Raw genomic sequence first — 12,710 nt, 5'->3', positions numbered from 1 at the left:
AAAGATCACGGATGGGCACAGAAAAATTCTAACTCCTGCTTTGTGTTGGTACCACTTGCATTCCCCTCACCAAACTGTTTTTAAGACATGTCAATAGACCTACAGGTAGTCCTTGCTTAACCACCATTCATTTAGTGACAGTTCAGACTTACAACGGTGCTGGAAAAACAGACTTATGACCAGTCCTCACACTTATGACTGCGCAGCATCCCCCCGGTCACGTTATCATGATTTGGGCACTTGGCAACTGTTTGCATTTATGACCATTGCAGCATCCCATGGTCACCATTTTCAACCTCCCCAGCCAGCTTCTGACAAGAAAAATCAATGGGGAACTACGTGATTTGCTTAATGACCACATGGTTTGCTTAACGTCTGCAGTGACTTGCTTAACGACTGCTGCAAAAAAGGTTTTATAATCAGATTTGCTTAATGACCTCTTCACTTAGCAACTGGGATTGTGGTCGTTAAACGAGGACTACCTGTCCTTGGCAATCTTTGGACAATCTGGGTTTCATAGTTTTAACGTAGCTGCCTCCCTGCAACTTTACTCTATTTTTTTTGCTTTTGACTTTCTCCTGCCAATAATATCACTGCTATAAATTGTCCCACCCAAGTGAACAGATGTTTAAACAAAGGAATTCTATGAAATGTAGTTCCCAACCTGTAAATTTCCTTCCCAAAGGCAGAGCCCATCTTTGCCTTGGCGGCGGGTCCTCCTCTGATGGGGGAGGACCAAGAAAATGTCGGAGTGCTGGAAAACCCACCCCATTTCAGATATTTTTTCCTTGAGCCTTGCCTGAGCTATAATTTGCAGCAAACACAATCAAGCCTTTTTTTTTCTTGCTCTTCAGTTCTCAGATTGCCTGTGGCTTCTCATTACACAAAACCGCCCTTTTCAAAAAAAAGAATAATTAAAGAAAAGGAACGAAGTCTTTGATGTTGACCCAGACGAGATACAGAATCACTTATTTGCTTGGCAGTGTCACCTTGGCTGGCTCTGGTGGGCTTTGGATCAGCTTTGCATCTGAGTGTTTAAGGCACAATCATCTGGCTCGTGCAAAGCCCTGTTGGGTGGGCAGAGAATTTTTTCAGTGCCCATGAGTCACACTTAGTCTTTTGTGCTGGAACCCCACCCCCTGACCTTGAAGATAAAGTGGGAAGCCAATGCAATCATCACTGGCTAGGGGAAAATAATGCTAGGAAAAGTGGAAGGAAAATGAAGAAGAGGATAACCAGCAGGAAGATGGATGAACTCAGTTATAGTGGCAATGGGGGAAGCATTGGAAGACCTGAAGGACCAGGCTGGGGACCTCTGAGGGGTTGCTAACAGTCAAGACTGACTTGAGGGCACATAATCAATTAATCAATGGGAAGAAAGAGAAGAGGATGACCAGCAGCAAGGTGGATGGACTCAGTTACAGAGACAAAGACCTGAAGGACCAGATGAGGACAGGACCTCCTGGAGAAAATCTACCTATAGGGTCACTAAGAGTCAGTTCCAACTTGATAGCACATAACCAGTTGGTCAATGCAAAGACCCAGCTCCCTTTGAGAAGTCCATAATGCTGGGGAAGGTGGAAGGAAAGAGAAGAAGAGGATGGCCAGCAGCAGGGCGGATGGTCTCAGTTACAGTGGCCATGGGGACACCGTTGGATGTTCTGAAGGACCAGGTTGGGGACAGAACCTCCTGGAGACAATCTATCTATGGAGTTGGTGAGAGCTGACACTGACTTGAATGCACAAAATCAATCGATCAATCTACATTAATGTATAAAGCAACTTTGTACTTGAGAAAGACGTCTGACATGGAATTTAACTTGACTGGAAAACCACTTTTGGACTGTAATTCTGCAAATGGGGTTGCACCACATCCAACGTTTGGGTTTCTCTGAATGTAAGTCCGTCATATATTGGCTCTTGCGTGACTTGTTAAATAAGGGGAGGGCAACTTTTAATACTTTTGTGAGCTGTCACCAAAACTGCCACACAGCAAAATAATCCACTATTGTTTGCCCCCCAGCCAGACAAACAGAAGCCTCACAAAGGGCCAGCTAACTGTTGCCTATCCCTGATTATTTAGGCACACAATGAACAAATAATCCGGAATAAGTATGCTACTGAAAGATGCATTCAAACAGCAATAGTTTCCAGGAAAAAAAAAAAGCTGACATTGGGAAGAATAAGCATTAGCAAAACTGCATTGGGGAACTGTTCACGTCAGGGAATGAAAGCTGTGTGGTTTCCATTAAAAAGAGGCAAAATCAGAATGAAAAAAAATTGAGAACAATGTGTTGTTTTTATTTCCCTACCCCCACCCCCTGCAAATTAATTTCATCTTTACCCTTACCCACCCATCAAGACATGGACCATTTGATTGCTACCTTTTTAGTTTTCTTTCAACAACCCCCCTTCTCTCTCCTCCCTCCCTTTCTCTCTCTCCTTCCTCCCTCCCTCCTTCCTTCCTCCCTCCCTTTCTCTCTCTCTCTTTCCTCCCTTCCTCCCTTCCTCCCTCTCCCCTTCCCTTCCCTCTCTCCCTCCCTCCCTCTCTCTCTTTCCCTCCCTCTCTCTCTTTCCCTCCCTCCCTCCCTCCGTTTCTCCTTTGCAATGCCTCCCTTTCTTTCCTTGTTAAATCAGGCTGGCCTGCCTATCTCCTTGATGGGTAACTGGATCCATCTGTAGGAACAGTCAGGTGAGGCTTTAGGCTGTTAAATTCCACCATGAAGGTTGGGAGGCTGCAGCGATGGCAAGTCCTGGGGAGAGAGAGGGGGAAGAGATTTCGGAGCCCTTGTAAATCCAAACACTGTTTATGTAAACCAATCTAGGGGTTTAACCACAGGAAACCCACTTCAGCTTCAAAACTCCCCTGAAGTTGCTTCCATCTGATTCAACGGGTTGTGAATTAGCTGCTACTGAGCAAGGAACATTGAGGTCAGCCTTGAGCTTGACGTAGGTGCTATTTTCAACCAGATAAAGCATTGCTCTGAATGCCAGCTTGTAATGAGGAGTCATTCTCTTGGAGATGTTGCTCAAACAATGTTGGCTCGTGACCACAAGCGTTTGTCTCTCTAAAGTAATTTCACAATTATTTCATCTAGCTGGAGCAAATCGGAGCCCTTGAATCATGGCCTCCTTGCTCCAGTGACATGGATTATGGGCTTGCACATGATGCAAAGGTTGTTTGGGCAACGGCATCGCGCCCACGTGGTCATCTTGACATCCTCAGGGCTTGGAACGGACACCTACAATCAGGAGAGTTTCATCTTGGAAACTCGGCGGCTGAGAGATTGATGGCAGAGTGAGAAGCAAAAGAGCTTTGCTTGCTGAAAACAGTGGAACTGGGTGAATGCTTGATTTGGAGATTCAGCTGAACCTGGCTGCATTTCCAGATCAAATCTCTCATCTGATTCAGATTGTCCAACTCAGTTGAATGCCTCTAAAATCTTTCTGCTCCAGACAGATTCAGTGGTGATGGGAGTTTTGAAAGACTTTTGCCTCGGCTCAAAGGCACCCACCCTTTGCTCTTGATCCATTCCAAAATCTGAATAAAATCAATTCAGTTGGAGGTTCAGATTCCCAAAGCAGAGCCAACCTTCTGAACAGGACAGCAAAATCAGCTTGAATTGGTTAGACATTCCACCCTGATTAGAACATCTGAATTGGATCTGAGCTGATCTGCCCACCACTGGTAGGCTGGGCCAAATCTTATTTATGCTGGATTGTTCATGGAATGGAACCAGGCTGTCCAGGATGAACAGCTGGCCAAGAGGTGGGTGTGATTGCCCTGTCTTTTGTAATAAGATCCTGTATCTCACGATCTTCATCCTCCTTGGCTGCCCACCCGAGGGAGGGATCTCAGGAGGAAGCTATTCCCAAGGGACTTTTTCAGTTGGGGGAGCAGCCAAGGTGGCTGTACAGGGATAGAGAGATGGGGATTAGACAGTCCTCTCTCTGCCTGCAACCTCCCTGGCTTCTCATATTTGCATTCAATCCCAGGGAGACACTTCAGGAGGCAGGTGCTCCCAAGGGGCTTTTTCAGATGAGAAAGGGCAGCCAACGAGGCTGTAGAGCAGTGTTTCTCAACCTCAGCAACTTTAAGAGGACTTCAGCTCCCAGAATTCCCCAGCCAGGATGGCCATCGATGAGAACTCTGGGAGTTGAAGTCTAGGCATCTTAAAGTTGCTGAGGTTGAGAAGCACTGCTGTAGAGGGATAGAGAGATGTATCAACAGAGATGTAGAGGGATACACAGATGTAGATAGCCAGTTTGGTCTAGTGCTTAAGGTGCTGGGCTAGAAACCAGGAGACTGAGAGTTCTAGTCCCACCTTAGCCATGAAAGCGGGCTGGGTGACCTTGGGCCAGTCGCTCTCTCTCAGCCCAAGGGCCAATCAGGCGTGGTAGGAGAGTTCTAGTCCCGCCTCAGGCATGAGAGCCGTCTGGGTGACCTTGGGCCAGTCCCTCTCTCTCAGCCCAAGAGCCAATCAGGAGTGGTAGGAGAGTTCTAGTCCCGCCTTAGGCATGAAAGCCAGCTGGGTGACCCTGGGCCAGTCCCCCTCTCTCAGCCCAAGGACCAATCAGGAGTGGTAGGAGAGTTCTAGTCCCGCCTTAGGCACGAAAGCCGGCTGGGTGACCTTGGGCCAGTCCCTCTCTCTCAGCCCAGCCCACCTCACAGGGTTGCTGTTGTTGGGAAAATAGGAGGAGGAAGGAGTATTAAGTATGTTCGCCACCTTGAGTTATTTATAAAAATAATAAAGGCGGTATAGAAAATAAATAAATAAAGAGATGGGAGCAGACAGTCCTCTCTAATTTGTCTACGGACATCCTGGCTCCCCATATTCCCATCCAGTCCCAAGGGAAGTCCATAGGACGCCATTTCTTCCGGAAAGACTTTTCAATAGAGATGCTTGTTTTGCCACTAAGGGAACAGGGGGCAGTTCCACCTTGGAGAAAGGGTTGGAGACTGTCTCTTTCCCTGGAGAATTTGGAAGAAGTTGAGCCCTCCGCTCCTCTGCCCGGAAACTTGGAAGAGAACATGGGAAGTGTGTTGATGCCCAGCTTGGTCACAATAACACATTTTTTCCTCAGTGTATGGCCCAGCGGTGAGACAGATTTCAGATATGGAAGTGGGTAACACAAAAGGTGGCTTATGTTTAGGGTGAAAGAGATGGCTTTAGGGCTGCCAAATAACAGGAGCTGTAAAAAAATTCTGATAAAGGATTGTGACAGGCGAGGGGAGGGGCAATGAAAAACAACATTATTTTTTTTTAATAAGCTGCAGATTTTCCTCCTTTTTTCCCCCCCTCAATATAAAAGCTATAAACCAACAATGAGGCAAACGCCAACTGGCTCCATTTCTTCTGGATGTTAGTTCTCCTTTAAAAAATCCTGTACAGATAGATTAAAAGAAAAATGAATCTATATCAATGCTTTTAAATCCAGTTCTTAATACTTCTGAATCCAATGGATTGGATTGGCCAATAGAAGAGAATCTCTGGAGCTCATATTTGAACTGTGGAGTCCCTGGTGCTCCGTGAGCTTGGTTGTTGGCTTGCAGATGTTTCATGACCCAACTAGGTAGCATCATCAGTGCAAGGGAGGGTGGAATCTGCTCCCTGTTTTTATACAGTCACTTGCCCTGCCAGTGTTGGCGGGCATGTGGTTTTTCTCCTTGGTAATTCCTTGATTAGGGTATTGTTTTCTGCTTGATTGACAGGATTGATTGATTAATTAATTGACAGGATTCCAGGGAATTCCTGGAAGCTTGGCACTCAGAGACATCAGCCATCAATCATAGAGATAAACCACATTTACATACGATTCAAAAGATAAGATAAATAAAGCTAAGAAGGAAACAAAAAACCAGAACACATCCTCTCCAGCAACCAACATCCAGATAAGCAGGGATTAACACCAGACAAACAATCAAGCAGAAAACAATACTCTAATCAATGAACTACCAAGGAGAAAACTACACCCTCCCTGCAACACTGGCCAGGCAACTCTAACCTTAGCCTTAACCCTAACCCTGAATATAAACAGGGAGCAAACCCCACCCTCACCAGCACTGATGATGTTACTTAGTTGGGTAATGAAACGTCTGCAAGTCAACAACCAAGCTCAGGGAGCACCAAGGACTCCACAGGTTTGGATTGGGTTGGATGAGGGAGATCACAAAGTTGGTTCCAGGTTTAAGAGGGCTTTGGCCCTTTTATTTTGTGAGATTGTTACCTTTCTTAAAAACCAGGAAAAACCAGGGTGGGTGATTTCCCCCCTTGATTCTAGAAGTTTTGCTCATGAGTTTCATCCCTCAATCCCAAATCTAGGATTTCCATGTAGAAATGGAGACAGCCATTGGATGGCAGCAGAGAGCCTGAGTTGATGGTATCTCTTTCCTGCCATCTAATGGTCACCTGGATGTTTGCAACCAGACATGGTAGCCCTACCATGAAGCTCTGCCTTATGCTCTTCTCCTTTTTCTATCTCAGAAGGTTCTGGTCCTATGTCCAAGACTGCCCCCCTTCCACTATCTCAGCAAGCTCCTCCCCCTTTCTAAGGTTCCGCACCTTCCTTTATCTCAACAACCTCCTCCTCTCCTCCAAACCCTTGTCTCTAAGGCCCCAATCCCTACTTCATAAGCTCCATTCCTCAGAAAACCTGACAAAGTTGAACATCTCCGAACATCTCCAGTCTGGCTTGTCAGCGGCTGGGTTCACACATAATGCTTAACCTGGAATTAATCTCCATTTCTGGCTTTGCACAACACCTCAATCCTTCCAATAACCAAAGGGGCCGGGTTTGTATGAGGCAGCAAGTCAAGGAGAACATGGACCAACCTTAGCATGGTGTCCAACTGCAGCTGCAGGTCTCCCGTGTGGTGGCCCTTCTTGGATCTACCCCTTCCCACCCAACTTGGAAAACACTGACTGGGAGAACAAATAGGGCTGAAGCCTTTCCCGTCAAATTTCATTCCATTAACATTTTAAACCAGCATCCATGTTGTGTCTCCCAAGGTGAAGCCAGGGGTTTAGATTTACGAGCCCCAGGGACACAGAATCAAAGCTACCCCTCATAAATTTTGGATAACGCGGGTGGAAAAATGGTGCCATTTCCAAAGCCCCAGTGGTGCCTCTCAGTTGTCAGGAGCAAAGCGCGGGATGCTGTCAGGAATTTGGACCACTGATTATGCTTAACGAGCAAAAAATTATTCTACCCACCCCACCTCGCCAGAGGCAAATGCCAGTGAAATCCAACCAACAGAGTCAGGAGTTTGAAATTTTACCCAACTCTCTTTCCAGGAGCTGATTTTCCTTTCCTTTTTCTCTTTTTCATAGTCCCCCCCCCCCCCATTTTTGTTGCGATGTTGGCAGCAGGACTTCTGAGCAAGTGGAATTTTCACCGTGATGAAAAGAGTGCTACATAAAGGCAGTTTTTTTTTTTTTTGCAGTTGAAGGACACCCAGCCTGAGTGCCCCCTCTGTATACTGGGTGGAGCTGAAGCAAGCAGTGGGCAGGGCCACAGCCCAAAGAAAGGGGACAGCTCCCCCTTTCTTTGTGCTTCCAAGACTACAGCCCCCATCCATTTCAGATCCAACCCTGCTTAGCTTTTGTTACCATTGCTGTTGTGCAAAATCCAGCCCATTGCCATAATAAACGCAATGCCTAAACAGTGCAGCTTACTTTTTCCTCTCCCCTCCTCTCCCATGTTTTCCTTTTATGTCCTTTCCATATGATCATACTTCATTAGTCTCAAGGTGCTTGAGAATTTCTTTCAAATCTCTCTTGGTGGTATTAATTGATTATGTGCTATCCTTCTGCAGCCTCCTTGGCTGCTCCCACTTTTCCATCTGTGGAGTTTCCCTTGGGATTGGAGGGAAGTTGGGAAGCCAGGGAGGCTGCAGATGGCAGAAGAGACAAGTGTAAAATGAAAGAAAAAACCTTGGCACAGGTATTTGTTAGCAGCCATGATGCAATTAGAATGATGTCACAGCCAGTGATGTCATGATATGTATGACATCACTCCTCTATCATGGAGATCTGTGTCCTTCAACCACTTTCCAGGTTTTGCGGGCCAATTATTCAGAAACAGTTAAAACCTTATAACAAAGCTTGGTTAATTTCAAACAAGATTAGTTTTTGTTTGAACCTCATCTGTTCACCTAGTTTACGATTCAGTGCATTGCATGGACCTAGAAAATGCATTACCTCAGAGCTGGGACAAGTGATGGAGCCAGATTAGTAAACAGAATTTCCTAAAATTCTCATCTTTAAACAGGAATTGATCAGTGAGGATAACAGAGGGGGGAAAGGGGTTTTCTGCATGGCCCTACTTCCAATCCTTTTCTCCTCAACCTTTCCTTTGTAACTTCCTTGACATCTCATCTGCAAAGGACCATCCTGGTTTTTAAGGAAGTTGAAACCTTTCTGTTAAAGCTGAATGTGAACCCCATCACTGACAATCTGCTAGGGTCAATCACAGCAGTAATTTTTAGAAGCAGCCCCAGATCTCCCTGCAAATCAGCACATTAGTGACCATCCCTAGAAAATCTCTCCACTGTGTTTGGCAGCGTGGCAGAGTTTCAAAATGTTGGACCAGAACTTGGAGATCCAGGCTGAACTCTGTCCTTATCCATGGCAACTTTCTGGGGGACTTTTGGTCCCTCCAACTCTCTCATCCAAACCTACCACATCGAGTTGTTGTTTGGAGGAAAAGCTGGAGAAGGAAGTTCTGAAAAACCTGGAGGACAGGTGGGGTAGATCTCTACAAGCAAGTAAATAAAGCCATGCTTCACCTGAACTCTATTCACTTCAATGAAAGTGTTATAAATGTCCTGCATGGAGCATTTTTTGGAGCTGGGCCAAGAGGTGGGATTGTGAGTTGGACTTGAAACAGGAGCAAGACCTCTCTACCTCCACCCTTCGGATGAAGCTTGCCAGCTGAAGGTTCTCCAGGAAGGTTCTGGTTGAGTTGGTGAAGGACCAACTTGTCCTGGGCACTTGCCCCCACTGTAATCTGTTTCTATTTTGTCCACAAGAGCAAACCAGATCTCATCTAAGCTGGCCAGGAGGAAATGCCAGATTCTGCAAGGCAGAAAAGCGGAAGCTGATGTCTCGCCTGCAAAGGACCATCCTGGTTTCTCAGAGGAACGAATGTTGTTTTTATCAGACTGGGAAGATCATGTAGGTTATGTTTATTCTGGAACCTGACGTGAATAGTACGCCGGACGGTTCTTCAAGCCAGGAGGGGCCCTTGTACAAACTTGTACAAATAAACCCAGAACTTTTGTGGTTGGGCGGCTAAAATCCCCGGAACTCATCCGGGCATTCTTTTGAGAAGGGAACTGCTCAGATTTCTTTGGCTAAGCTGAATCCTCTGAGCATCTTTTTCCAGAATGGTTTAAATAAAACTTGGCGCTTTCCTGTCCCCATCCCTACGTTTTAAAGAGGATTCCTGTGCAAGGGAAGAAAAACCAGGTGGCAGATTGAAACTTGGATCCTTGGCAATAGGCTTTGATCGGTGAAGCTGTCAGAAGTGTGTTGGGCAAAGACCCGAAGGCCTGCATTCCCCCAATCCCATCGTTCCCTGCCTGCATACTGATGGGATTTGTGGGCCAGCAGATCAGAAGGCAGTGTCTTATTTTAAATCATTAAAATGGTGCCCTTCTACACTGAGGCCCCCAGGTTATAGTCCTGAGCACCATGTTCAGTTTTGAGTACTATATTTTAAGAGAGTCTGTTCTTTTTCTTTTACTTATGCTCTGCTTTTCCTCTGAGAATGGAAGGTGTTTTGCGTGGGAATTTCCCTTCATTTTATCCCCACCACCACAACCCTGGGAGTCAGATTGGGCTGAAACAGAGTAACAGGCCCAAAGTAGCTGAAGGTGGACTTGAATAGGACTTTCTCTGGTTGGTTTCGGGAGCTATGAGGAAGCAGCCGAAACACATCTCCTGAAATCTTCAAAATTCAGGGAAGACTTAATAATGTCTATAAAGGCTTGATAGACATCCATGCAGAAGACAAACCAGTTTCGTTGTCTTTCATCTTAGAGGACAGTAGGTAAAGGTAAAGGTTTCCCTTGACATTAAGTCCAGTCGTGTCCGACTCTAGGGGGCGGTGCTCATCTCCGTTTCAAAGCCGAAGAGCCGGCGTTTGTCTGTAGACACTTCCGTGGTCATGTGGCCGGCATGACTACACGGAACGCTGTTACCTGCCCACCGAAGCAGTGCCTATTAATCTACTCACATTTGCATGTTTTCGAACTGCTAGGTTGGCAGGAGCTGGGACTAGCAACAGGAGCTCACCCCATCACGCGGATTCGAACCGCCGACCTTCCGATCGGCAAGCTCAGCAGCTCAGCGGTTTAACCCGCAGCACCACCACGTCCCTTCATGGGGGACAGTAGCAGAATGGAAACCAGAGTTCACCTAAAGACTGGGAGGACCTTCCCAGTGCTCTTCGACAATGCCACCAAATGTCCTCGGGAATGAGATACGGAAGCAGGAACTGGATGGCCATTAAGTTGGAAGATTCCTTCACTGAGGTTAAGCTTGGACAAGCTTTTCTTCAAGTCATAAGTCATAAACAAAATCCACTGCTACTGCTGGGGAAAGACAACAGAAATCACGGGAAGGCAGAAAAGGGGGTATCATGTTTGAGCAGCAAGGGGACGGTGGCAAGGGGCATGGGTGTCTGTGAGCTTCCCCGCTGCAGCATCAGAGCATTAGTAGCCACAATGGAACCTGTGATCATTGGAGGCCGATATTTAAGGGCACGGTTTCTCATGGCATACATTTCTGTGGGATCAATTTCATGGGCCTGGCAACATTGTGCATGCTTTACCCACTGTTCACAGGAATCATCCACACAACCATCCACAGGTCCTCCAGAAACCCCCCAAAACTTATTGCTATGTTCTGGATGTTGACCAGCGGTCTCTCTGTCCAACCAACAAAATCCACATCTACTGAGACCTGGTTGGCTCCAACCTTTACCAATTCTCTTCGAAGGGAGTCGAGTAAGGTGGAAAAGCACCCAACAGTTGGAATATTGTCCAGGCATAAACTTCAAAATTTGTCGGATTTTCCCATTCCCGTTTCTGTGTTCCCTCCCCACCCCTGCTTGGCATTCTGCCTCCCAGGAGATGCTAAAGCCACAACCTTGTTTTGAAAAGGCTTTTGATGAGAATATCCCCCAGGCTAAAATTGTTCGTTTTATTTTCTCGAGAGCAGTAAGATCTTTTTCTAACAGATGGTTTGCGTTATGTATCATTTGTTAGTCTAATGAACGGCAGTGAGTAAGTTTTTAAGACCTCAGCTTGCCCCTTCGGTCTCTCCCCATATAAATTTTTTATACAGGAGGGTGACTACATTGTTCTAAATGGGGAAGGAGAAATCATTGGTTGTTCCTGTGTTCCTGTAGTCTCTTTGAAATACAGGTAGTCCTTGCTTAATGACCACAATTGGAACCAGAATTTTGGCTGCTAAGAGAAGCAGTCATTAAGCAAATCCGACGCGATTTTACCACCTTTTTTGTGGTGGCCGTTAAGCGAATCACCACATTCATTAAGCAAATCTGACCCAATCTTACAACCTTTTTTGCAGTGGCCGTTAAGCAAATCACTGAGGGAGTTAAGCGAACCACATGGTCATTAAGCAAGTCATGCAGTTCCCTGTTGACTTTGCTTGCCAGAAGCTGGCTGGGAAGGTTGAAAATGGTGATCATGTGACCACAGGACTCTGCAATGGTCATAAATGCAAACGGGTTGCCAAGCACCCAAATTGTGATCACATGATTGTGGGGGACACTGTGACGGTCATAAGTGTGAGGACCAGTCGTAAGTCAGTTTTTTCAACACTGTCATAAGTACCTATATAGTCTTTCAGTCTTGTTAATCGTGGGGGTGAGGGGAGAATTGGGGGAGATTTAAGTGCAGCTTATTCTCAAAGACAAAGCTGAGGCTTTAAGGAGGGCGTATTGGAGAAAAGGAAAAAAAACACAATATATGAGATCAGAGTGGGATGCTTGGGGAAAAAAAAATTGACACTCCTGAGTTTTCACTTAAAAAGAAAAAAGATTCCAGATTTTGCCCTTCCAAACATTTCATTCCTCTTCTTTCAGATGGGGAGTGTTTGGGTGAAAAAAAGTGTTTTTCCCACAGGGCAAAAATAAAATCAAGCTTCCTGTAAGACAAAATATACCAAGGGCCACTCAAGCCATCTGAAATGGCATCGGTTCACCTGATCATAAAAAATATAGAAGGAATTATTTTCTTTCCTGTCTTACCTACCCGTATTCTATGACTGCCAATTTGCTGGAATTCCCGCATAACCTCATTTATTCACTTTTGCACACTTGCTAAGATGGTGTTCTCAGTCTTTGATAGCCAGTGGGCCCGTTTCAAATCCTGAGAAGAGGTAGTGGGTGCACTCACAAAATGGCTGCCGGAGACATGCCCATTTGTGACATGTGTAACTGATAGGAGTGGCCAATAAGATAGTTGTCCACAGGTGAATCAGCCTAGTTCAGTTGGGTCATAGTGATGCATCTTTTATTTTGGAAACATAAAGGGAAGTACAGAAATTGGACTTTTTAGCATAGGATATTGTGGTTGTAATTTTTTTTAAATTAACACGAATGGTTTTGCTATATTTTGGTTTCAATTGTCAGCTGTCCAGAGATGCAGTAGTGAGATGGGAGCCGTATAAATTATTTAG

General features: G+C 45.7%; 2 protein-coding genes across 2 annotated transcripts in view; one reads left to right on the top strand and one right to left on the bottom strand.

Moving 5' to 3' along the window:
• The window catches only part of ASB6 (ankyrin repeat and SOCS box containing 6), a 114,522-nt gene that overhangs the window by 36,217 nt on the left and 65,595 nt on the right, over positions 1-12,710 (top strand). The gene's annotated exons all lie outside the window — the stretch shown is intronic.
• PRRX2 (paired related homeobox 2) overlaps positions 1-12,710 on the bottom strand; it is a 58,249-nt gene that overhangs the window by 19,408 nt on the left and 26,131 nt on the right. The window contains exon 2 of the mRNA XM_063316147.1: positions 954-989. Within this exon, the coding sequence (XP_063172217.1) occupies positions 954-989 (36 nt within the window). The remainder of the gene's footprint in view (positions 1-953; positions 990-12,710) is intronic.

Source organism: Candoia aspera, chromosome 16 (genome assembly GCF_035149785.1).
Source record: "Candoia aspera isolate rCanAsp1 chromosome 16, rCanAsp1.hap2, whole genome shotgun sequence".
Lineage (NCBI taxonomy): Eukaryota > Metazoa > Chordata > Lepidosauria > Squamata > Boidae > Candoia > Candoia aspera.
Note: the sequence above shows the minus strand (reverse complement) of the source record. Positions and strands in the feature narration are given on the sequence as shown.